Source organism: Manis pentadactyla, chromosome 8 (assembly GCF_030020395.1).
Source record: "Manis pentadactyla isolate mManPen7 chromosome 8, mManPen7.hap1, whole genome shotgun sequence".
In the NCBI taxonomy this organism is placed as follows: Eukaryota; Metazoa; Chordata; class Mammalia; order Pholidota; family Manidae; genus Manis; species Manis pentadactyla.
The window spans coordinates 93321652-93348468 of record NC_080026.1 but is presented as its reverse complement, the minus strand read 5'-3'; the positions used below and the strand labels follow the sequence as shown (position 1 = coordinate 93348468).

Sequence of the window (26817 nt, the reverse complement as noted above, 5' to 3'; positions counted from 1 at the left end):
TATGAGAAGTGTATGTGAGGTGTGTGACCGTGTGTTGTATGTGAGCAGGTGTGTGTACGTGAGTGTGGGGGGATGGGGGCAGGTGCCTGTGTGCTCTCTTCAGGAAGCAGTAGCCAAGACCGTACCCTGAATGCCATGGGGAAGAGCCCCTTCAGCCCCAAGTTCACTGGTGCACATCAGACACCTGTACAGTGGAGCCCAGGTGGCAGGAAGCCCCTCCACAGGCCACAGCACAGCTAGAAAATCAGTCTGAGAGGTCCTCTGCCTCCTCTCCTTCCCAAGGAAAGCCAGATACCTCATGGGCAGCAGAGTTTATGCAAGGGACACAAAGAATATTAAGACTTGGGATCTGTCCTCCTGGACTCCGAGCCTGTTGGGGTGGACATGGTCCAGGACGAGAAGGGCCATCTGAGTTGGGCTGTCACCTGGGCAAGATGGGAACGGACAGAGATGCAGGAAGGTGCTCGGGCTGAGGGAGATTTCTCAAAAGCTCATTTACTGAGCAAGCAGGCTCCAGCCAGCTGGCCCAGGCCTCCAAGGCATTTTTCTATGTAATGAGAAGTACACACACAGATATGAGGTGTAAACTTTCACCTTAATCAAGAACGTTAAATGGAGACATGCTTCTCCACACAGTGCGCTCAGGCCCACCGCTGGTCTTAAAATAACACAGTGAGTGACAGTCGCAGGTTCCAAGAAAGTTCTCCACTACCACTCATCTTTTTAAGGAAGGACAAGATGGGCCCAGGCCATGGCATCACCTGCAGGCCCCCAAGACTTCCAGCTGCGCAGCCTGACGAGAGGGAGTCACGCCAGCTTCCCAGGCCTAAACTCCACCCCCGAGAACTCTGGCTCTGCTCCCATCGACTGTGGCAGCAAGCTGTGCCGTGGCTTGCAAGCCCACAGTTGCGTGCAGAACTTCCCCAGGTCTCTCCCCAGAAGTGGGGACTCATGCTCTTTTGATTCAGAACTGGCCTCAGATGAAATGGAGCCCAGCAAGACTGGACATTCCTCCCAGCCATGGCGGCGAGCAGTGCAGGTTACTACCCTGCCCCTGACGCCCACCGTGGCCCACCGAGTCTCCACCCAGCGCACAGGCCTGCAGAACCCTCCAACATCCCGCCCAGCCCCTGCTGCTGTGGCTTCTGTATGAGCGATACTGGGAGAGCAGCTGGAGCTTCAGAGAAGGCATTGTATGTGGGGACAACTGGTTTCCAGGCATTCCTTTACACCATGCCCAGCCCCAGCAGGGCCTTAACAGGAAGTATGGTCCCCTCATGCCAGCTTCCATCAAGGGACTTCTCATGTCCTCCTGGCCAAAGGGGCTTCATGACAAAGCTAAGTTGGATGCTGAAGCTGGCCCAGGCCCAGGACCAGCACTCATGACAATCACACCCGTTGCTTTATTCACAGAACCACAGGGGCTGAGTACCACTGGTGCACAGGCTTCTGTGCTGGTCTCCAAGGTGCAGGGACAGCCCTGCTCTCAGGGGCCTTCACTCTAACATGACAGTAATTACTCTGACAGTACTAAGAGCACCCATTCATCAGCACCCACTGTGTGCCAAGCTCCATGCCAGGAGTTTTATATACACTATCACTAATATGCACAACCTTAGAGGAAAGTAATGATCACCCCCACTTCACAGATTAGAAAATGAGGTTCGGAGATGTTAAATAACTTGCTTAGGACTGCACAGTAGACAGTGTTGGGGGCATGATTTTAAAATGATTTGCTGGACATAAAGCTAACCCTGAAGCTCTGGCCCCAGGCAATGCCCCCTGAGTGCCCTAAGAACTTCCTCCTGTGACTCCCAGGGTCGGTTCATTTTGAGGGGAGAGCTAACTGCAGCCATTCCACCTTCTGCTTTGGCAGGGAATAAGCCTTGCAAAGCAATGCTGAGCCCCTAAGAGAACTCTGCGAACCACAAGGACCTGACTGGGGGCCTTGAGTAGCTCACCTGGCCCCCAACTCCAGCCAGCTACAGTAGCCCCTAAAGCCCATGGGGTTTCTTGGCTGGTGTGGTAGGTCTACATGTCCTAGTCCCATTTTACAGAGAGGAAGGCCAGGAGTCAAAAGGTTAATTAAGGTCAGAAGTTACCTAAAAACACCCCCAGAGGTGTGGACAGAGGCAGAGCTTAGGGACCCACCCAGTGCCTACCTTCATTGTGAAGGTCCCCGCCAGGCTCTGCCCACTCTTGCTGGATGACTTCATGGCGGTACACCACGTGCGTTCTCCCGCCGGCCTCCTTGTCCTGCTGTCCCCACTCCAGGGGTTCTATGAAGTAGTCGGTGCTGCCTGTGCGGATGAGGCCCGCCTGAACCAGGGGCATGGCAAGCAGGAAGGGCAGGGGGGAGAGAAGAGGCACAGACAGATGAGCATATGTGAGCATGTATGTGGCCATACGTGTGCAGGCTCTTCCTCTGGGGCCTTGGGAGCCCTGGGGCTGCAGCACAGCAGTGGGAAGGGGCTACAGGAAGCTGAACAAGGGGGCCATGCACATTTCAAGCAAAGCAGATCCACTTTTACTGTGTGTTGTATACTCAGGGGGTTCCACTTAACATTTCATTTAAACAAAGGGTTCCAGTGCTTTAAAAGGAGGAGGGGAGGCAGGAAAGCCACTGCCATAAAGAATACATGCACACAGTCCAGGGCGCCGCGTTCTTCCCAAAGGGCTATCACGAGGATTTGCCTTGACCTACAGGCAGACAAGAGAGGAAAATTCTTTCGGTACAGGTTAGTTATCCCCAAGGTGGGTGCTGAGGCCTCACTCCAGTACAAAGTGCCATCATTTCGGATTTAAAGCATGTGCCCATGCCAGCCAGGGGCAGTGGCTAATGTTGGCTGGTGATAAATGAGCCATAATAGGGTACAGGAGTGCATGCTCTGTTTTTAATCTAATTTTGCCTGCTTCAAAATATTCCCTTTTAAAAAACTAGGTGTTGGCTTTGGAAGTAAAAACATAAAAATATAACTTTGGCCAAGCCCAGCAAATGTCTTATTAGCCCCAGATGAAAGCAATAATCACAGGAGCCAAAGAAACATATAACTAGATGTGTGTGAATATATGTGTGGCTGCAGAGGCCCACAAACCGCCCACACGTCAGCTCCATAAAGTAGTAAGACCAGCCCACCTACCACAGTGCCTGGAAAACAGCAGGCAATCCTTAATAAATGTACACAGCTGACCCCTGAACAATGCGGGGCTTAGGGGTACAGACCTCCCATGCAGTCAATGATCTGCATATAACTTCTAACTCTCCAAAAACTTAACTACTAATAGCCTAGCTGTTGACTGGAATTCTTACCAATAACATAAACAGTCGACTAACATATTTTTTGGGTTGTATGTATTATGTACTGTATTCTTATGAAAAGTAAGCTAGAGAAAAGAAAATGTTTTTTCAAATTATTGCAAATCTCAAAAAAATTTTCCAATGTATTTATTGAAATACACAGATAAGTGGACCTGCACAGTTCATGTTGTTCAAGGATCAACTATATTTGTTGAATTCCTTCACTTGCTCAGCAAGTATCTCTTGAGTGCCTACTATGACTAGCACTGCTCCTGACACCGGCAATGCAGCTGTGAACACAAGCTGGCGAAAGGAGGAACGATTTTTATAAATCTATTGGACCTTTTCCACTTGAATAGGCGCTGCCTCTTTTTAAAGCAGCCAGGACTTTACGCAACTAAATTCCACCAATTTTCCCACCTCACCCTATTTTAAGATGAGTTCTTAGGGAACCTCCTCCAAGATCTACTGAGCACACACCTCTGAACCTCCCAGCAGCGGCCAATCTTGCCCCCCACAAAGCTACTGCAGCTCTTCAAAACCTGGCATTCCATGCTTCATCATCCAAGGACTTGAGGTGACCACCAGATCTCAGTGCCTCCTATGAGGGATACAGGTTCTGGAACGATCCACATGGAATAGGGCTGGGCTGCAAGGCACTGCCTTCCAGCTCACTGATCCCAGGGTGCAATCATGGACCATACAGACCTTTCAAGATGGCCATGCCTGCCCATCACCACAAAGCTCCTGAGACTTCAATACCCCGACAACATCGCCTGTCATGGCACCTCTAACTTTTGCTTGGATGTCTCTAGTGACAGAGAGTACCCTCGCTCAAAATGTATCTTATTCTATCTAGGGACACTCATCATGTTTTACTGAGCTAAAACATACTTCCCTACATTCCACCCTTTAGAAACAGTCTTACTATCACTGGTATGAATAACAGTACCTGCCACTCATATTTACATATCTTATTTCATCTTTACCACAACCCTATGAGGTAGGTATGAAAATTAGACCCATTTCACAAATGAGGAGAGGCTCAGAATGGTTAAGTAACTTACTCAAAGTCATCCAGTAAGCGACTAGAGCAAGAGCCCAGCTTTGTGCGGCTCTTAAACCCCAGGCTGTGTTACCTCAGGTCATCCCTGGGCCTAGCTTAAGCCTTCGGGAGCCACTCAGAGCAAGGAAATTTTCCTTTCATAGTGGCATCCGCAAACCCCTGGGCCTCTGACCTGGTTTGACCTTGCAGAGGGAGCAGGATGTTCACTTCCCGCCTCCAGGCAGTGTTCCCATGGAAGCCAGTCCACCTCCAACCATGGACTGGAGAACCCGGAGGAACATCATGGCATGGGCCTAAAGGGAACAGACCCCTCCCATCCCCCAGGTGACCCACCCCAGACTGAAAGGATTCACTCCACGCCCCATCTCCTCATCACACCCTCAGCTCTTGCCTAGCAGAGGCAGAAGTCCCAGGTCCTGGGTGCAGTCAGCCCCCTGCCCACTCAGACCTCTCCCAGGGAAGAGTTGAAGAAGCCCTATTTCCGCACCTCAGTTAACTGTTTAGGACAAATACCCAAGCCCTGTAATATGCAACCAGGAAAGTAAGTTCCAAACCTCTTTGTGACTATAGATTCTACCAGTCCCCCAGGATCAAAGGCAGAACTTCCCCAGCAATTTTCCTTGTCCATTTTGTGCAACACATCTGGCCTTGACAGGTAGTTCTTGTCCAGACCTGGGCACCCCCTCAGCCTCTGTGACCCTCTCCTGGAGAGGGTATGAGAACGCAGGCTGGCCAGCCCCATCCCTGTAGCCCTCGGTTTCCCCATCCACACCACAAGAGGCTTGCCCATGTCCTCCTCCAGCTCTGCCCCAGCCAGGAAGCTGGGCACCGTGCCCGGCAGCAGACTGGCAGTGGGAACTTTCTGGCTGTCTGCCTCTTTACCACATTACTCCAGTCTCTCAATTTATGAGATGTTTATATTTCTGAAAAGTGGTAGCTAATTTTAAAGTGCTAAAATCAAATCAAATTTCTGTATAAGGAATCCAAAAAAGGGGGGGAAATAAGTTGCTGGAAAATAAATGTCAGCTATATCTGTTTTCACTTGTAAATAAGGAGAAAATACGTACTAGGAAGTTTCTTTATGCAATTAAACAGCAACAATAAATATCTGATTACATCCAATTGAGCACCTACAATACAGGCCCTCAGGCAATTTCTCCGAATGGAAACTCTCCAGTGGGCAGGCCTGGCTGCCACCCACCAAGTTCTGGACTCCCTTTAACAAGCTCTCTCCTCCCATCACCTCTCCTGTTTTCAAGGGGCCTGTCCTGAGAGGTGAGGGGCTGATGGGGGGACCTTTCCCAATAAGGCTGCTGACATCAGCTTGGTTGCAAGAGCGATGCCTCTGTGGTGTCTTCATCCAAAGACCTCAAGGCCATGCTGACCCAAATTTTCCAGTCCCGCTTCCCCTCATGGGAAGCCCCCAAGTCCAGGGTGTAATTCCAGGGTTCCTGAGGAAGACAAAGTCACATGGTGATGGGGGTGGTGGGTACTGGCTTAGAACTCACCTTGAGTTCCACCAAAGGTCATAACTGAGCAAGTTCAGCTGGTCACTGGGAACTGTCAATCAGGAGGGTGAGGTCCCAAATAGTTTAGCACATAACTGATGACATTATTTTTTAACTCGCACATATGTGTACATGTATATGTACAAACATGTTTATTCTAAAATTACATGTACTTGAATGTAAATTGGAGGCAAGGATACCATAAGCCAGCAAACAGATCTCTTGGGAGGTCACAGGAAGAGATCCCCAAAGACTGGATCGTGTGTCCTTGGACAGTGCAGAAGTCCAGGCATGGACAATCTATACTAAGTCAAGTGCACAGACGATGAGCAAGGACGTAGCGCAGGGTCTGGCAGTGGAAGATGACTTGGTTCTGAGAGGAAAGCTGCAGGCCTTCTGGGAAGGTGGGATACTGAGCCCCATTGCTATGCCCCCAAATCTGCCAACCCTTGCCAAATGCCCAGAAGGAGGGCCCATTTCAAGATGACAGCTCCAGTGGAGCCCGTGACAGGTAGGCCAGGTCTCCTCTTGCTTCTTCTTTCAAGGTCAGCTACAGGGGGCCTTGCCAGGAGAGAGGGAAGCAGAGTAAGTCTGCAGCCCAACCAACCCCAGGAGAGCACATTCTCCAGCCCATATTTGTTCTGGAAATTCCATTATGAGGGTTTTACTGCCAGCTGAGCTGTCTCAGGTTCTAGGCTTCCACCAAATGCAGCTTGAAGCTGTTCCACTGTAGGAAATGAAAGAAAACCCAGCGAGTGGAGGCTGGGGTCATGCACACCACTGGGAGTGGCAGGAGAATTGGAAATGGATCCCACCAGGTTCACCCCTAACCCAGCAACCTGCTTCTCTCCCCAGCCACCACCAGCCATGCCCCTGCCTAGACCACCTCACCTTCTACAACCTCGGAAACCTCAACTGCAAGTGTCTCCATCCCTTCTACCACTATCCTGCTCTCGTAACTCTAGTACACTGCTCCAGCTATTATTAAACTTCATCAAGACCTCCAGTGCTTGATCACTGCCAGTCCCCCCAACTGAGCCCTCACTTCGCTTCTAACCACCTCGGACTTCTTGGTCTAGATGCAAATGCCCATAACTCTCTCCCCACCTCTCCCTACATCCTACTCTCCCAGAGAAGTCTCTGCCCTGGTTCAACCCAACCAGCCACCCACTCCTTATCTGCACACTAATGGAGAAAAGGCACGTGGGGCCTCCCAGTCTCACCTGAAATCAGTGGCCGCCACTCTCATGTGAGCCTGATGCTGGCTGGGGCCTCTGGTGCACCTCCCTCTTATGCGGGCATCCCCTGTCTCCCAGGCTTAGACTTCTAACACTGCTCTCTCCTCCCATCACCTCTCCTGTTTTCAAGGAGAAAACAGACCATCAGCAGGCTCACCCCATCCTGCCACTACTCTGTGAATTCCTACAGCAGTGCCCTCCCGCATCGCCTATGCTGAGGATATGGTGGGTATGTCACTCTTCATCTCCTCAGAGACTTCACTCCTGCAATGATTGATACCCCTCTTTCCAGCACCACCATGCTCTCCTTTCAGATTACTCTTGATGACACCCAAGTGCACTCACATTGGCCGGCCACACTCCTTCCCTCCCAGCCCTGTCCAGTTATTGTCAGGGTCTCTGCTTCCCTCCACAGCAAAGTTCCCTGCACTCACTGCCTCTACGCTGTGCCTCATACCTCTCCTCCACCCACCCCTCAGGGGCTTCTAGAGCCACTACTTCCTGGAAACTATTCTCGTCAGTGTCACCTGTGACCTCATGTGGCCAGAGCCAGAAATCACTTCATCCTGGTCTCACTCAGCTCCTCTAGCCACACACACACACACACACACACACACACACACATGCTCCCTGGGGAGTTCCCCAGTGCCATGACTTTAACTACCACTGATATCCCCAGCCCTAAACCCTCTGAGTTCCATGAAGTGTTGTCCTTGATAGAGACCCTGGGCTTCCACTGGACACCTCACACTGTAGAGCAGACCTGCCCACCCCAGCCTTCCCCAGCTCAGCAAATGGCACTTTTTCCCAGTTGCACAAGCCAAAAATCAAGGGGATTGGGTTTTATCAAGTCCTCCTACCTCCCCAGTGGCTCTGTTGAAATCAGACAACTGCAAGCCATACCCAGAGTAAACTGCAGGAATCAGACCCTCTAATAGACCATCCTGGGCCACTGTCTCTGACTCATGACAAGTGTGAGGGGGCTGCCCCACTCCATGCAGCCCCCACCCTGGGACCACTGCTCCTGCCAAGGCTCTTCCAGGTGGCCTAGGTCCCTTCCTCCCTCAGTATGTCCTTAAGTCTTTATGAAGCATCTACTGCAAGCTGGGCTTGACTGGGATGGGGGGGAGGGCCACATGAGACCAGCCTTTGCTCTCCTGATGGAGACTTGTAACTAGAATATACAAAGAATTCTTACAACTCAATAAAAAGACAAACCAATTTTAAAAAGTAAAAAAGGATCTGAGTAAACATTTCTCCAAGGAAGATTCACAAATGGCCAATGGGCACATGAAAAGATGATCGACATCATTTGTCATTAGGAAATGCAAATCAAAACAATGAGATACCCTCATACACTTTAGGATGGCCACAATCAAAAGTGTGATAGTAACAAGTGATGACAAGGGCATGGAGAAATTGGAACCCTGGAACATTGCAGGTGGGAATGTAAAATGATGCAGCCACTTTGGACTATAGTCTGGGAGTTCCACAAAATATTAAACAGAGTTATACCATACGACCCAGAAATTCTCAAGAGAATTATATATCTACTCAAAAGAAATGAAAACATATGTGTACACAAAAACTTTTACACAAGTGTTCACTGGAATATTCACAGTGGATGAGACATAGAAACAACACAAATGCTCATCAACAGATGAATGGATAAACAAAATGTGGTACATCCATACAATGGAATGTCATTCAGCAATGAAAAAGAAGGAAGTACTGACACATGCTGCAGCATGGATGAATCTTGAGGACATTGTGCTGAGTGAGAGAAGCCAGTCACAAAAAGCCACATATTGTATGATTCCTTTCACATGAAAGTCCGTAACAGGGAAACCTATAAAGACAGAAAGGAGATTAGTAGTTGCTCAGGGCTGGGGTAACAGATTAGGGGGTGATGACTAAAGGGCACAGGGCTTCTTTACAATATAGTGAAAATGTTCTAAAATTGAATGTGGTAAAAATCACACAATTCTGAGTACACAGTAAAAATCCACTGAATTGTACAACTTAAGTGGGTGAATTGCATGGAATATGAACTGCATCTCAATAAAGCTGTCAAAAAAATAATACACATGCAGGGAGATGAGAGGCACACAAGGAGATGACACATATGCATGGAAACAAGAGACACATGCACAGAGGTGACACACACACAGACAACACACGTGCAGGCAGACAACAGACACACACTCACAGAGACTACACACTTATACTCAGACAACAAACACGTGTGCACGGTGCACAGACTGCCCCCCGCCATGGAAGCGTGAGTCAGCGTGGCTGGGATGAAAGCCTATGGCCACTGAGATTCTATAACATTCAAACTTGATGTGGAAGCCCCAAGCCACAGGAGCTCTGCTAGAGGCTGGACTGCCAGGCCTGGGCCCAAGCCAAGGAAAGTCTAGAAGCTGATTCATACCGACCTGCAACCTTGGGGACAGGTGGGAGGAAGGAGCCCTTGGAGGATGGAGCCAAGAACTGCCAGGCTTGGCCTCAACCGTCATGCCTGCCATGCACGCCCCACACGGGCAGTAGCAGAGCTCCCAGATCAGGCCAAAAGTTTGGAAGAAAACACCAGGAAGTGGAAAGCCTCCACCAGCTGGAGGTAGTTATCTGGGATGGCTGTTCCACTTCCCAGGGTCATGACCTCTGCAGGCCTTACCCTCTGCAAGGTGCTGGGGGAAGGCTACTTGCTGGGGCTAGTCCATTTGCATCAAGAATCCTCAGGAGAAAAACAATGTGTTGAGTGGTAAATGCTGAGACCCTAGAGCAAGAATCCATGGATTCTGCCACTCTTAAACCGTGTAATCTTGGGCAAGTTACTCTTAATACCCTGGGATTCAGGATTCTCACAGCACTGATCTTGTGGGTTGCTCTGAAAAATATACTTAGACCCCCTAGAATGGTCCAAGCTTGCAGCAAGGACTATGTTAAGTGCTCACGTTAACTGCCGTGACTATCATGATCACCATTCAAAGCATGCCTAGGAGTTTCAGTGGCTCATGAAAGGAGCCTATTGGTTCAGTGCTGGGAGAAGCATTCTGGAACCACAGAACATTTTGCCTATAACTCCTGGTTCTGCTACAACCTGGCTGTGACCTGCTCAGATCCCCTGCCTGTAAACAAGAAAAAATACCAGGTTGAGCATCCTTGAGGGAAAAGTCCTTACCAAGAAGAAGAGGCTGTGCTGGGTCAAGGTAATTTTAAAGGTGAGAGGCACATGGGCAGATAAAAGGTTGGTGGACATGCACCCCAGCTGCTAGGGAGTTGCCTCTGGGCAGCAAAATTGTTGGTATTTCCTTCTCTTTAAAGTTTTGCTATGTTCTAACTTTTTTCTATGATTACCCCATTTGAAAAGGAAAGTCAGTTCTGCACAGAATTTCTGCCTGCTGCAATGAGTATGTAACAATTACTTTTAAACAAAGTTTTAAAAAAGGAAACAAACCCAATGTAACCCTCCTTTTTTGTCATCCAGTTTCCCTGCAAAGTTGTATAGCAGCTGCACTCAGGACTGAAACACCAGCTCCAACCCAGCCCCAGCCCTTCTCAGCTGGGTGACATGGGCCCTCTCCAAGCCTCAGTTTCCACATCTGAAACCAAAGGGTTGCTGGGAGGGGAGAATGAGGTAATGAAGGAAAATGCCCCTCCTGAGGCCCAGCCCATGGCAGTGTGGTAGCCTTTTCCCTCCCTTCCTCCTTCAGCCTGGCTCTCCCCTACCCCCGCCCCAGCCCCCGACTTGACCCCAACTTTCCCATCAAACACTCAGTAGACTTTTCCAGGAGGCTCTAGCAGTGGGTCTCACCCTAGATGCCCATTAGAACCACCTGGGGAATTTGCAAATCTACTGACACCCAGGCCAAACCCCAGCCCAATGAAGCAAATCTCATCGAGTGGAGTCAGAGCATGAGGATTTTCCCAGAGCTGCCCATGTGATTTTAATGTGCCACCAAGGCTGGGAACCACTGATCAAAACTCTGGAAGCTTCCCAACAATGGAATGGTAATGATGGAATGTTTAAGCGATCATCCATGTTTCACAAAGAGTAGCCACAGCATGGGGTGCTGGACCAGAATTAGTTTGTCATAATGCAGGGAAATGGGCAAGAAATAGGGAGCGAGAGGAAAATGAGCATGTGCCCTGAACAGGGTCAGGGGTGGTGGGGTCTGAACAGGCCACTTACTTATGTCTTGAGCATCCCCAGGCTGAGCATGACCAAGGGTCACCTGGACCACATGTGATTTATGCCTCAGAGGCTGTCTTAGAACCTAACCACCTCCTCCCCTCGGTGCAACTCCACTGTGAGGGAAGACTAACTCCACAAAATTGCCCTGAGCTGAGTGGGTCTGGGAGGTGAGGGAGGGGGCTGGGATCTGGTGGGCAGCCCATGGCAAGTCAGCGATGCCATGGCTACCCCAGCAGGGAGACCACTGTGCAGCGGACATTTAGGAGCAGCACCTCGAGGAGGAGGAGGATGTTGAAGGCAATGGCTGAGTCTTTCCTTTGGTCCTGTGGAGAACAGTTACTCACATTTTCATAAGCTGGGTAAATATTCTTAAAGGAAGGGTGTTCGTGTTTTATGACCATCCCTTCCCCACCAGCTTCAGGGGTCCTGGCCCAGGGGCAGGGCAGGGCCTCACACCTGCAGGTGTTCAGGGACTGCACTTCTGCAAACCCCACCCAGGAGCCCAGACAGAGTCAAGGGCAGAACTTGCCAGGCTGGCAACCACCCCTAGTTTCCATTCCCCATGCCCAGGAGCCACGTGGCTCTGAGGCTTTCCCCCATTCCCACCCTCATCACCACCACAGTCCACCAAACTGGGACTGGGAGCTCCACTTGGCCCTCTGCTTGGCCCTGAGTCCTGGTGACTTCAGAACAAAAAGACAGGAAGCAGCCTTCAAATGCCAGGAGGCAGTGTGGCTGCCAGCCCTGAGGTGAGGAGCAGCTCCCTGCACTGAGGCCCTGCAGTCCGAACTCTATGGCTCAGAAGCAAGCCAGCTCACAGTGGGGCAGCTCCCGGGAAAAGGTGCAGTCAATCCCTCCCACAGCTGAGGCCCAGGCCCCACAGGCCACTTGTCCCAGCCAGGCCTCCCCGTGAGCCATTCCTACATCAGCCTGGCCCAGAGGACTGCTGGCCTGGTTTTAAACCATGCCTCCCTGATACAAGATCATGCATGTAAAATGTTTACCACTGAGCCTAACACACAGCGGGTCTGCAGTGAGCCATAAATGAGGGATGTGGTGATGGCTGGGGAGAAGGTTCCCTACAGAAGGCAGGGAAGCAAGGGAGGATGGGAAGAAGTATGGACCTAGATGCCCACATTTCTGTGCCAGGCCCAGCTCTAACCCCAGGGGTGGCTCCTAACGACATACCCCTCCAGGTGTCACTGCCCTCCCTGCACTATGGGGAGGGGTGGACACACCGTATCGGCTTAGGCACCACCAAACAAGGCGCATTACTGTCCTTAATCCTCACCATGGTCTGGCACCATCAGCATGTTTTCCAGATTCCCTAGATCTGTGACACTTCACCAAAGCTTGTCTGTGTAAGCCCTGTCAGCTGCCAGCAACACAAAGACCCACTCCCAGCCACTGGGACCATTCCCCAGGTTCTCAGCTCACTTCACATGTTCACATATATCTCTGCATTTTACTTCTCCTGAACCTCGGCCCGTAATACTATTCATCTATTCATTCATTCATTCATTCATTCATTCATTCATCAGATAATTACTGAGCCCAGTTCTAGGTACTGAGAACACAGCCAAAAATTCCTCTTCATCTGGAGCTAACACTCTACCAAGGGTGAGGCAGGCAATGAAGATGTAAAAATATGGTATACCAGATGGAAACAGCCATGGAGAAAAATTCAGCAGAGGAGAGAATTGGGGGGTGATATTTTAAATAAGGAGTCAGGGAAGACGTCATTACGAAGGTGACATTTGAGCAAATGCCTGAAAGAGATGAGGGGGCAGGTGCTGGCAGTGTCTGGGAGGCCTGCTCTACAAAGGGATGCTGCCAGGAGAGTCGTGGAGGGGCTGTGGTGAGGGGCATAGGAGGTCTGGCAGGAGACATGACTGCCCAGGGCCTGCTTGGCTTCCCCTGGAGTTTCATGGGAGGACCTAGGCTTAACGAGATTGCTCTGGCTACTGTTGGCAAATGGAAGGCAGGGGGCCCAGGTGGAAGCAGGGAGGCCAGTTATGGAGGCCACCTCCATCACCCAGAAGAAAGCAGACAGTGTCTCAGCCCCCACCACTTGTTCTTCTTGTCAAGCCCTGTTTGCTTGCCTTTGGGAATTATTAACAAGAAGAATCCCCCTACCACAGGACTTGTTGCACGTCTGGAAGCACACGTGTTCACATGGCCCTCCCTGACTTTGCCCCTGCTGTGAACTCTGCCAGGAATCCCCTTCCATCCCAACTCAAATGTCACCCATCGTCACTCCCTCCTCCATGCCCATAGTGCCTCTGCGTTGTGCTCTCCCCCATCCAGAGAGGTTGTCTAGCTCTCTTCCAGACATGAACTTCAGGAATATAAGTTCTGATCCATGCCATGGGGTCAACTTCAGAACAAAACCACCTTAATAAATATCCTCAGGACCAAACCTCCAACATGAACTCCCTCCGGCATATTGCCCTTAATGAGAGATCTGCTCTCCCACACAATGTGACTGTGGCTTAGGGGACAGTGTGTTTTACTAAGAGTCTCCCCAACCAGGGACTCTGAATTATGAGGTGACAAAGCATCAATAACTCAACACACCCAGCCCAGCAGCCTGCTGGGCTCCAGAACACAAGGCCTCTTTGGGCTGCAGGAACTAATTCAGAGTGTGGGCTCCTGCCAGCCTCAAGGGGCGGAAATGAACCTCTGCTGTGGGGCAGATTGGAGGGTACAGGCGTTTTCTGGACAGATTAAGGTATAAATATTTGGTTGGCTTAACAGTAAAGGCTGACAAAGGGCTTCAAGCAACCCTTTGGGAACAGGGTTTGCATTCAGACCAACTGTGTCCTGACAAATGCTCCCACATTTCTCTAAAAGGGGCCTGTTCTACTGCCCCTAGGCTGTTACAGAAAACAGAAGGAAAAGAGACTGCAGGGTTTTTAATGTTCCATGACAAGAAATGTGTGCATAAAAAGCAGCCTACAGCCCTCCAATATTTTGAAAATGGATAAAACAGCCGCAGTGGTGACTTGGGGCTGAGAAACACCAAAAAGGTTCCATTTGAGCTTCAAATCCTGCTAACTGGGTGGTTGCCATTTGTTTTTTCTTTAGTTGGCTTCCAGCGTTCAGGAAGACAATGACATGGAGAAGCTGAGCAGCCCACCCTCCCAGTGGGAGCTTCATAAACACCTCCCACTCAGACCCTGGAATGCACCCCCCAAGGGCAACCGCTGGACCAATTGCTTTAGCTTTCCTGCTCTGAAGCTGTTGCCATGGCCACGGCATCACTGGCCAGCACAGGCTTTATGACTTTGAGTCACTGTTCACATTTACTTGGTCCTTTTCCACTGACTCGGGAGAGGCTGAGTGGGATATGGGGATAGCACTAGATGGGGAGTCAGGGACCCAGACCCCATGGCCTTGACAGCCACTGCGTGACCCTGGGTGACTCTTCTTCCCTGAGCCTCGGCTCCTCATCTGAGGGAAGTTAAGAGGGGACTAAGAGATCCCCAACGCCTCTTTCAGCTGCAGCTGTCCACGTTCAGGCCAAACTTAGGGCGAATGGTGGAAATGACACCGAGCAGAGATTCAGCACTGGAGGTTTTCACAGCACAGGGATCATTTGTGCTAACTGAGAACTCCTTGGAGCCACCAGGGATGCAGCAGCCTACAAACACTGCTGTTGGGGCTGGGTTGGGGGGAGGGGCTACTCCTAAGGCTTTGAAGGCAGTGCGAGGGCCACATGCTGAAAACCAAATGCTGGGCCTGGCAGATGGTTCGGGGACTTCCCACTGCAGGGTTTAGGGGATGCGGAAATTCCCTAGGTCCTCACCGAGAGCCTACCCGGGCCTCCACCACACTGAGGGTGGGAAGAGGATGGAAGGCAAGCACGGCACTCCTGCCATTCACCAGCCTGCAGAGCAGCCCAGAGGCTACCTCCCCGCAGCCAGCCTGAAGATGCAAGAAAAATAAACCCAGCCCCCAGACCAGACCTTGCTGGAAGGAGACACTGGCTCTGCTCAGGACAGGCGGCAGTGAGGTGATGTCTGGCTTTTATTCCATATCATAAATAAATTATTAATCCAGGGCAGACAGCAAGGCACAGCCATGGGGAGACGAGGAAGGTGAAACTCTTCCAGATGAGACTGCCTTGAGACCTGGAAAACCACCCAAGACCCAGGCCCCAGAAGTCCACTGAGGCCCAGCCGGGCTGAGACCTCCTGGGAAGCAAGAAGGGCAATGGAGTGGGCCACCAGGGGTCCAGAAACGAACCTACTGTGGATCCTGCCTCAGTTTCCGCATTTATTCCAAGAGATCTAGTAATGATGATAAAAGCTAGGCATGGTGGCAGCAGGTCTGCGTGCTTGACTTCCAACCCTTTAAACTGCACAGTGGGGATCCCTGTTTACAGATGTGGAAGCTGAGGCTCAAAGAGGTTGTCACCTGCCTAGAGTCAGTGTGAAGAATGACAGCTGCACGCTCGGGGACAGGATGCCACAGCTGACAGCTAAGCCAGGGGTGCAGGAGGGCCGGTGGCGGTGCGCAATGCCACACTTGTCAGCGCCGGCCCGGGCAGGTGGACAGTCTGCCACAGACAGAATGACAGATGTGCTGCCCTCATCATTTACGTGGGCTGAGAAGGTGCAAACCTGAGCTTCATGCCACCTTGGAAAGCAATTCCCTCACCCAGCATCCACTGAGGCCTGCCAGAGGGCAGGCTCCATGCTGGGAACACAGAGCCACACAGGTGACCAAGCTCAGGCCCTGCCACTTAGGAAACCAGTGGGAATGTTCCAGTCAAAAATGCAAACTGGGGCGAGGGTCAGGTTGCATGCTGCAATCTGAGAAAAACCAACAGGCCTGGGTGAGATGGGGACCTGGATGGGCTCTTCCAGCCCAGCTGAGGGGACACCCCCTCTGTAGGTGCCAGGCAGACAAATGGGTGCTCTTGACTTCCTCTTCTTTCCCACCACCCAGCCCCTCAGCCCCAGCCAACTCAACAAATAAATCCACCCCATTTAATAGCAACAGGTGAAGCATATCAAATATGGTGCTAGTAAGTTGCACACATAACAACTCTATGAAGTGACTACCATTACAATCCCCACTTTAAAGATGAAGAAACTGAGGCACAGAGAGGCTCAGTAACTGTTCAATGCCACACAGCACATAAAAGGCAGAGCTGGGATTTCAACCCAGGTGGCCTGGCTGTGGGGGTCATCTCTCATCACTGCACTTACTGCCTCACTGGCAATCTGAGAATCCTGCTAACAGTCCTGCTGTGTTGGGCCCAAAGACCATTGTTAAAAAACAGAACACTTTGCTTAAAAGTCTGTATTTTTGATTTGTCTTTAAATTACCCAAAGACTGGCACTCACTTTAAACAGGGTGTGTCCTCTCCACTTTGCCACAGTCCTACCTCCTCCTGCTAGAGCCTGGCCCTCTCCTCTTTCTTGTGTTACTCCCTGCTTCTGGAGGCATGTGAAATCATGACCTGGCTTTGTGCTCAGAACTCAGATAAATGGAAACATTTAAGACAGTCTGATTTCTGGGAACTGGGTGGCCAAGACAGGGGATGCCTCAAGCAGAGGGAAGGGGAGGGCACTGTGGGAGGAATGAACAGTATGAGCAAAGAAGGGGTACAAAGGAGGTGTGAGCATCAGCCTAGAGGCAGGGTTGGGGGGAGACACAGGGGTCTGCAAAGCAGGAACCGCCATCGAGGCCGAAGAGGCAGGTGGAGCAAGGAGGTGAGGTTCACACCGACATAGGGCCGGGACACCCTCTGGCTCCCCCGGGATTGCCGGCACAGATGTGTGAGGGCAGGCAGTCCGTAGGTCAAGAGGTATGGGTGAGGGCACCTCTGCAACTCTAGGCAGCACACTCCACCGCACAGGCCAGGGGTGGACAGCAGGGCAGAGACAGGAGCTTCCCAAGAAGCTGCCAGTACAGCCCACTCACTCCCCAGCCAGCAAGAAGCAGCCTGTGGGCTGAGGACAGCTGTTGGCACAAGGACACCAGTGAGCCACAGGCAAATCTGCTGTAGCAGCATCACGCCAGTGTGCTGCTGGGAAGAGAAGCCCGTCCCCAGTCTAACATGACTTCTACTTACAAACCTCCCAAGGCTCCCTGGGTCCACACACATGTCTAAGATCCATGGTGAGACAGATTTTCCAAACTACATCCTCACTACTCTCCTTCTGCCATGGAAAGCCAGGAGGACTGGTCATTTCCTGAGTCCTGCAAAGGTACAGGATTTTCTTCTCTGCAGAATGCCTATACTTCCTACATCTTGGCTTTACAAACTCCTACTAATGCTTTAAAACCCAGCCCAAATGTCTCCTCCCCTGGGAAGCCTTCCTTGAGCATCTCTCCCCAGTACTCACCTCCAGACCACCCACTGAGTGTATTATGCTTCCTGCATTCCCACAAAACATTGACGTTTGTCTTGTTTTGCACTGTCTGCTCTGTATGTCAGCCTTCCCTTTAAACCGTGGGCTTCTGGAGTACAGGGACAAAAGGTTCAGTTTTATCCCTGCATCCCCAGGACCTCTCAAGCTCCCAGCCCTAGGGTGTGGCACACAGATTGTTAAGTGAATGCTCCACTTGATACCTCATGGTATCCCCCATCCTGGAAGGCATCTGGGATTATTAGAGCCCAATCATAATACTCACTCCCATGCACTGGACAAGCCCCATTAGGCTCATTCTGCAGATTAAGCTGCTGCAGCGAGAAAATCCAAGTGGCCAGCCTGGGACTCATATGTGGCCTTGGACTCACATTGGAGAACAGAGGTAGTTCTAGGTATCTATGCAAGGGACATTAACAACAATATTTATAGTATTTTTCACTGTTAGTAACTATAATTACTATAGCAATTACTGTAAAAAAAAGTAATAAATATAACTATTAATAATCATTGAAATAACCCCCATTTTTTAAGGCCCCACCATATCCCAGACCCATCGCTTTTTTGCATTCTTATTTAATACTCTGAACAACCCTATAGATGGTTGCTTTTCACCCCTCCTTACAGATAAGGAATTTAAGCAGAGAGACTTAGGAACTTATTCAAGGTCACATAGCCAGTCAGCACCAGAATGAAGAGACCCCACACTTTCTAACATCCTCGATTGTCTCCACATAATTACTACTAATAGGGCCTGTCCCAGGCCTTCCAATAGGCCAGGAACTTTTCATAACAGCTTTATTGAAACATAATGCACATACCATACAATTCAGCCATTTAAAGCATAGAAATTCAGTTTTCAATATATGGACACAGTTGTGCAACTGCCACCACAATCAATTTTAGAACATTTCATCACTCCATAAAGAAACCCCAGACCATTCAACCCTCAATCCCTAAACCCTGCCCCCCTGGTAATCCCATTTCAAAGACAGAAGGACTAAGGCTCCGAGAGCTTCTGTGACTGTGGCAGGGGTAAGAAGCAGTGCTGAGACTCACTGTCCCCTGCTCCCTGCCTATGCTGCCTGCCAGGAGTCTACTCTGTAACCCGTTAAAAATGCACAATCTGTGGAAAATGGAACCAGATGGTGACAAATCTTGCACGTGAGATGGCTTTTGCACCAGGCCTGTGACTCACAGAGGCGCTGAAGGCAAAGAGGGGATGCAAAGCACAGCCAAGCCCCTGTGACCCCAGCACAGGGCCAACGAGGCCTAGGGAGGGGCAGAGGCGACCACGAGGGAAGGACATGGGGGAAGCCTGGGTTCTAGACGGTACACAGGCTCCCCTCCAGCAACCAATGCCAGGGCTGGAAGGGGCTCTGCACTCATCCAGCTGCTGAGATACTCCCAGGGAGCAAGGGAGGCCCAGATGAGGGGGGCAGCTTGCCCAAGGTCACACACCCACATCTCCCTACTCCCAGCCCAGACTCTTCAGCTAACATGCGGCCCCATCCCCACCCTGGGCCCCTTCTCCTATCCTGTCCTTCCCACAAAGTCAGATCAAGACCCCACCTGCCCAGTGTGCCTTCTGGGACTCCCTCCCTAGCCCTATCCAGCATGGTGCTCCCTCACTTGCTTGCTCAAGGCCCAGTTCAAATGTCACCTTCTCTGACACCAAAAGATAATAATCTCTCCCATTTACTGAGTACCAACCTACTGTGTTCTGGAAAACCATCAAGTTAATGCTGAAACTCCTAGTGGGGTCCCTGTGTTTGGCACCCAAGTTCCTCAAGGACAGGGACCTGTCTGCAAAGCAAGGGAATAACAGTATCTGTGTACACACCTCCTGTGCCTGAAGGGCTTTGCAGACTATGAAGTCCTGTGCTGATAGAAGCTATGAGTACTACTTGTCGAGCTCCCCATTGCTGCTTCGTCTACACAGTGCGTGAAGTTAATGAAGGCACCGACAGTGTGAGAGCTCTGCCTGGCCGCGGGAAGGACATGTTCTTGTTGCTGTCATTATTTGCACCGTTTTCAATTTATTACATCTCCCTGTGGACCTTGCCTGTTGCCAGTGCTCAGTACACACTTTTTTGGAATGAATGACTTTGGCACTTGAGATGTTGAAGAAGACAGAGTTAAAAATCTAGAGACCACATAAAGATGCAGAGTTAAATCTTGTCATCAGAAATGCCACACTGTGGCCTTTGAGTCCGAAGATGGCTCTGTGGGTCATCACTGTGAACAACCCCTGGCTCTCACATGACAGAGGGCAGTTTCCTGGAGTGGGCTGGGACTGAGGGGATCCCTATCCTGGGGAGGCCTCTGTGCTGGGCTGTGGCCCCTGTCAGGGACCTGGACAGGGAGACCCCTAGGAACTATACTTAGGGACTGGCCTCTGAAGACAACTGAGGGCACAAGCAGTGGCCTGGTGGCAAGCAGGGTTCCAGCCTAAGGCTCAGCCCTGTGAGGTCCATATTCTCCCCTAACCAAGGGCAGGGGGAGCCAGGGGAGCCACTCCCAGAGCCTCAGTTCCACTGCAGAACAGGCCTCTGGAAGCCCCTCCATGGACAGCCTCTGAGACCTGACCCGGCTTCTGCAAATGTCCTGCAGAATTGATTTCCACGTGCCAGAGAGCATCAAGTACAAATACGAAGAGTAAAGCCCAGTGACGGAGACTGACTTGCCCAGATCCCACAGCTGATGAGAACATTTGCTCAGTGGCCACCAAACATCAGCAACATTGGCTGGGCAACAGCTGACCCCAGCCCCACCAAGAAGCTTCCCACCCCCAACAGCCAGACCACAGCTTGTCGCTGTGGACACTGCTCCAGTGGCCACAAGACCTTGCCTCATGGGGTGCTAGGTCAGAGTTCTTCGTGGACCTTGTCCCTGCATCAACTAAGTTATCAACAGACTGCTAAGTTGGTTCAATGGTGAGGTTTTCAGGGTGCAGAGGGGATGGGTGGTTACTTATTGATGGGGATGATCAGCCACTGACACCTTCGTCACACTGTGGAATGAATGGCTTTGGCACTTCAGATACTGAACAAGACAGGGTCAAAATCCAGAGACCAGATAAAATGCAGAGTTAAATCTTATCACTGGAAATGCTGCCCCGTGGCCTCTAAGTCCAAAGAAAAGATGGCTCAGCAGTGTACACTCACAGAGACAGTCTAAGAAGTGGTGCACCCAGCCCTGTCACGTAATGGTTTACAGCCTATGTGGTTGATGACTTTAGAAGGAGTTCGCCACATAATTCAGCCAAGTCACTGGTTTACACCAGCACTTTCTGTCTCTCCATCTGCATAGACACTGCATCCCTGTGTGATTCTAAACGCCGCTTTGGATTTTCAACCAAAACTTGTAGTCACAACACAACACTAGCCAGCAGACTAGCTGAGGGCTCCCGCTGCCCAGAACCACTGAGCCAGGGCAGGCTGGCAGCCAAGGGTCACCCAGGCATTAGGACGAGGATGGCCTTCTCCAGCTGTCCTTACAACTGGGGCTTCTTGAAGTGCACCTCCGGAACCCTTGCATTCCTGGTGACTCCAGCACATGCTCAACTTTGTCTAGACCATGCTTCCTCACAGAGGGGTGATAGGGGGTCTCCACTGGGCCAAAAATGGTTTTTTGGAGGGCAAAAAAATTAGTCTTTTTATGTATAAAGCACAGATACACATACAGTTTATAAATAGATGTTCAGTATTATCTCTAGTATTAAAATTTCATAGGGGGGTGATTAGGGAAAAAAAGTCTATAAGTCTCTTTGTGCGGGTTATAATGAAAAAAGACTGAGAAAGAGGTAACCATAATATTCAGCAGGAAGGCACCTCTGAAGGATGGGAAGAGGGCGAGAGGGTCTCCCAGCCCTGCCAGTGAGGAAGGAGGCCGTCTTCCCTCCCCACACCTGACTCATCCCTCTCTTAAAACTGAAGGGCAGAGGGGCAAGCAGGTCCTTTCCTGGGACCCATTAGCTCATACTTGACAAAGTAAGGACCACAGGAAGAGTACCCATCAGGGCCCTGGGGCTGCCCAACAGGCCCACGAGGGCCGCACACACCAAGGACGGAGCAGCAAGGGGACCGAGGTCCAGCTGAAGTGGGCCCGAGAGAAGCCACCATGGCTTTCTGGTCTGCAATACGGAGCCAACTATGGTTGGTGGGGAGGGTCCCCACACCCAGGCAGAGGAAGTGGGTCCTGAGAAAGGGAACTCACAGAGCGGAGCACTGGGAAAGAGCAGGCTGGCTTCGGGCAGAGCAGTGGGGCATGAGGAAGGACGCAAGGGAACACCAAGAACAGTACCAGAGGCTGACATGGACAGAGCCTTGGCCAGGGGTCGGGCAGTGCTGACCCCTGGCCATGCACCTTCTGAGGTAGGTCAGACTGTCCTCACCAGCACCAGCCCCTTGAGGGCAGGGACCATGTCTGCCTCAGGCACTGCCATTTCCCCCAGAGCCTGAACAGTGCTGGGCATATGGGACACATTCAATGAATAGGTGCAAAATGAGTAATTCCTTGCTTCATGCATAAAGGAAGAACCAGAAAGAGGGTAAGTAACCTATCCAAAGCCTCAGGCCTAGTAAGTGGCACAGCCAGGACTCACCCCGGTAGAGCCTGCCTTCTCACCCCTGCGTGTGTCTGGGCTCAGGGATCCCTAACAGGTAGGCTCTGGGCCCAGCATGTCTGCAGATGGTGAGGAGCTGAATAAGACTAGGCACCATCCTACTCGGTCATTTCACACCTGGCAGAACATGAGACTGGTGTCCAGAAGGTGATGCAGGGTTGTTTCTGGAAGGCAGCACAGCCCCTGACTGCCTAACATGCCCACAGGAGTCTCAAACACAAGAGAGGCAAGGAGAAAATTATGTTGGCCTGGCTCAGGTAGCCAGGGAATGGGGAAGAGGCCAAATGCAGCTTGAGAAGAAATAACAAGTGTTGGCGAGGATGTGGAGAAAAGGGAACCTCCCTACATTGTTGGTGGGAATATAAATTGGTGCAGTCCCTCTAGAAAGCAGTACAGAGGTTCCTCAAAAAACTAAAAATAAAAATACCACAGGACCCAGTAATTCCACTTCTAGGAATTTACCTGAAGAAAACAAAATCCTGATTCAAAAAAATAGAGGCACTCCTACATTTATTGCTGAATTATTTACAATAGCCAAGTTATGGAAGCAACCTAAGTGTCCATTGATAGATGAAAGGATAAAGATAAAGATGACGGTACATATGTACAATGGAATATTATTCAGCCATTTAAAAAAATCCTGCCATCAGAGAAGACAAGTAATGATTCTATAGCATCTTACTAACGCTGATGGACAGCGACTGTAATGGGGTATGTGGGGTGGACTTGATAATAGGGGGAGTCTAGTAACCATAATGTTGTTCAAGTAATTGTACATTAAGATACCAAAAAATAAAATCCTGCCATTTGCAACAACATGGACGGATCTAGAGGGTATTATGCTCAGTGAAATAAGCCAGGTGGAGAAAGACAAATACCGTATGATTTCACTTATTTGTGGAATCTAAAAACAAAACAAAACAGAATCAGCAAAACACAGTAGACTCATAGATACCAAGAATTGACTAGTGGCTATCAGGTGGGTGGGGCTGGGGTGGAGATGTGGGGAGGGGGAGAGGGATAAAGGGGCACAAAAATTCTCAGTCATAATATAAGCTGGTCGTAGGGATGGTAGTACAGCATGGAGAATATAGTCAATGATTCTTAACATCTTCCTGTGTTGTCAGATAGTAACTGCACTTGAGGGAGTGAGGATTTAATAAAATGGGTAACTGCTGAACCACTGTGTTATATACTTGAAACCAATGTAAGATTGTATATCAACGATACTTCAATTTTTAAAAATACAGCTTGAGAAACCCAGGGGATACTGGGCACATTCCTTACCAATCCATCGCAGTTGCTGATGGCGACAGCTGCCCCTGGCATGCCTGTGACACTCCCGGTATAGACACACTCCCGCCACAAAGGCTGTCGGAACAGCTCCTGAAAATCCTCCTGCCACTCCACAGAGGCTCCAGGCACCACCAGCCTTTGGTTGGGTTGCAGGCGCAAGTGCAGTTCCTCCCCAAAAACGGTAACGTTGAAGTAGAGGGAGTAGCTCCCCACCCGGCCAGGCTGCAGGGTGGCTCTTCTGCTCTGCAAGGGGCTGCGGACCACCCGGTGGTGACTGGAGTGTGGTGGTGGTGCAGATGGTCTGTCAACTACTGCACTCCCTGCAGAGGCTGCTGCTGGCCCAGACAGCACATGGGAGAGGAAGTGTCCTCGAAAATCTGTGCTGCAGGGCACTGTCACACCATAGTCACTGAGCTTTCCTGAGAAGCGCAGCTCTGTTGGCAGTAAACAAAAAGTTACTTCAACGTAGTCTGTGCAGAGGTAAGCAGAAGCCAGAAATCCCATGGGGGCAAGGGAGGATCTGCCACTTGGAGCGTCACCTTGGAGGGACCTCTTAGCTCAAATTCAGCCATCTCCCTTCCAGTGCTTCCTAAGCCCTCGATCTCTGCCCTTGGATGAATGGTGTTCAAGTACTCTGTGGACACAAATTGCTCCCTGTAGTCCCCAGGTCCTTGTTAAACTTAACAGAAGGAAACAAATGATGCCAAACAGTCCTGTCACTCTAGCAACAAGCCTTCCAACTTGGGGCACCACAGAGGAAATGACTGAAATTCCCTGAAAGCCCCCAGGGCAAAGAGAGGGAAAGCCAGACCTGCCCCAACTCCCCTAGTGTGCTGAAGTCACCAGCCCAGCGTGGGGCAGGGCCCTCTACTCCAAGCTCTTGGAACACAGCCGACAAAACAAACACACCTAGAAACCCAGGGGGATCCTGGGTGCGTGTCAAGGAGAAAGGTGGTGCCGGAGAGGGAAAGGAGGGAATACAGGTTCCATTTTTCCAAGTTTAGAAAGAAAACTTTTTTAAGCAGCACAGCGGCTGCAGAGATTTCTACCTGGCCCAGCACCAAGCCCAGTAAATATAGATCTTCAAAAATAAAAGGAGACGTATGGGGTGACCTGCCCACTCAGACTGAATTAAATGTGAGGTCATGGCCCCATGCTCCAGGCTGCATGCCAGCAGCCCCATCCTCACACAGCTCTCTCTGAGCCCAGCCAGGCCAGGCAGGAATGACAGCTCCCTGGCTTCCAGGCCTGGTGATTCATGGATATGAGTTTGGGAGGAATTTTCATTTCCACACAGCTTAATCTCTTGCCTCCCCAATCCCCCTTCACAGTACTGATAAAACCTACAAAATGACAGGTCCTGAAAATCCCCCATGCCCGTGTGGGTTATATGGAGGAGGGGAGGTTAAACAGAGGCAGTTTATGGGTGGGGGAGTGCTGACAATCCTCAGGTTTTTACCATTACAGCAAAAGCCCCTCAAGACTTCTGCTAGAGGGAATCCCATTTTGGTACATGTAAAAAGCTCACAGGCAAGCAGGCACCTTGACTGGAAATGACTGGAGCACCCTCCCCACGCTCAGAGTCCCACGCTGCAGGTGCGGGTGGAGTGCCTCTGTGTGTAAGTAGTGTAAGCAGCGGTCTGCATACAGTGTGAGAATACTGGGATAGAGGGAAGAGGTGTGTTTCTGTGCAGGAGTGTGAGTGCCGGATGCTCTCCCGGGTGTGGGGCAACCACCTGCCAGCCTGATTCGGTGTGACAGAGACATGCAGACACGTACACACACATGCGACACACGCACACAAGTTAGAGACAGAAAAGACCTTAAAGACAGACCTATACTGAGTAAAAGAGAGAAAGAGATGCACAGATCCTTAGAAGAGATTCCATATTCCCAAACCCTCTCTAGGGGTCTCTCTCTACCTTTTTGGCCTTGAAGGGAAGAGAAATCTCGGGTCAGCTCAGGTAGCACAAGAGGAAGAAAAGAGAACTCAGCCTCAGTGTGGGCACCACCTCCCACCAGCTTCAACGCTGCCTGGCTCCCTGGGCACCCTCGGGTCACCCTGGCCCTCGGGCATCCCGGACCCCTGCCCCGCCGCGCGCCCGACCCGCACGCACCTGGGGTCCTGCTGCCCGCGGTGGCACAGAGCGCACGGTGCAGGAGCAGCAGACAGGGCAGCAGCGCGGGGAGCGGGGCCATGTGGCCGAGCGGGGCGCGGGCCGAGTCCCGGCTTCCGGAGAGGATGGAGCGCACCCTCGGCTGCCCGCGCGCCGGCCTCCTCCGCCGCCGCCGCCTCCCGGCCCCCAGCGCCGCGCCGCCGCCTGGACCGCCGGCTCCACGCGCCTGAGGCTGCGGGCGGGTGGGAGAGCCGAGCGACCGAAGCGCCAGCGCCTCGGTGCCAACTGCCTGCCGCTTCGTCCGGCCGCGCCGCGCCGCCCCGGGACGCAGCGGGAGCCGGGCAAGGGGGCGGTGGGGCGGGACGGGGGTGGGCACACTGGCGGGGCGGGGCGGGGGGCGCAGCACGCCCGGGGGCGGGGCGCGGGGCCGAGGAGTGCCGCTGCGGGCGGCCGGCGGGATCGGAAGCGCCACGCGGAGCCAAAGCTGGGGCCCCGAGCGCCCCGGGCGCGTTTCCCGCCCCGCAACCTGGGCTCCTCCGGAGTGACGGCCTGTAAACGCTCTCCTTGGCTCCTCGTTCTCTTGACCACAGGGTCCGCTCTCCAGAGCCGCTGGGCAGAAGGATGTCCGACCGCCTCTGGGTGGGGAGAGTGTGAGGAGCGCCCCTCCCCTCCTTCTTTCTCTCCTAATGGGCTTGAGGCCCAGCGACTAACCTTCGACCCTTTGGATCTACCATTTTGCAGACTACAGCCCCTGGGCCCCCAGGCACAGTGAGCACCTGTACCCCAGCCAAGAGCAGGGCTGAGTAAGGTGAGGAGAGAGCCCTCGCTTTATGTCAGATAGTCATGATTACAATGCCAGCTTTGAGCCTCCTTTTCCTCATCTATGAGATGGGTGTTAACTGTAGACATAGTAGGTGTTCAGTAAGTGATAACTGTCCTCCACTTCCATCCCTGACACCTTTAGCACCTGCCACAGCCCAGGGTGGGAGAAACCAAGAGTCTGAGAGATGAGAGTGGAAGCTGGGTTTACAGTGTTACTGAGACTAGTTCAGTAGTCAGGGCAAACAGCCCAACTCCTGCTTTACT

General features: G+C 51.5%; 1 protein-coding gene across 6 annotated transcripts in view; it reads right to left on the bottom strand.

The window, feature by feature from the left end:
- ADAMTS14 (ADAM metallopeptidase with thrombospondin type 1 motif 14) overlaps positions 1-26097 on the bottom strand; it is an 85589-nt gene extending 59492 nt beyond the window's left edge. For 4 of the 6 annotated variants that reach the window (XM_036928795.2, XM_036928796.2, XM_036928797.2 and 1 more), the window contains exons 1-3: positions 25732-26074; positions 23606-24048; positions 2163-2319 (exon numbers count right to left, since the gene is read on the bottom strand). In XM_036928795.2, coding sequence (XP_036784690.2) covers positions 2163-2319; positions 23606-24048; positions 25732-25813 — 682 coding nt within the window. In that variant the 5' untranslated portion in view covers positions 25814-26074. Of the gene's footprint in view, positions 1-2162; positions 2320-23605; positions 24049-25731 lie in introns of all 6 variants that reach the window. The other 2 variants (XM_057505951.1, XM_057505950.1) reach the window with 2 other exon arrangements.
- Between the last annotated feature and the right edge of the window lie 720 nt (positions 26098-26817).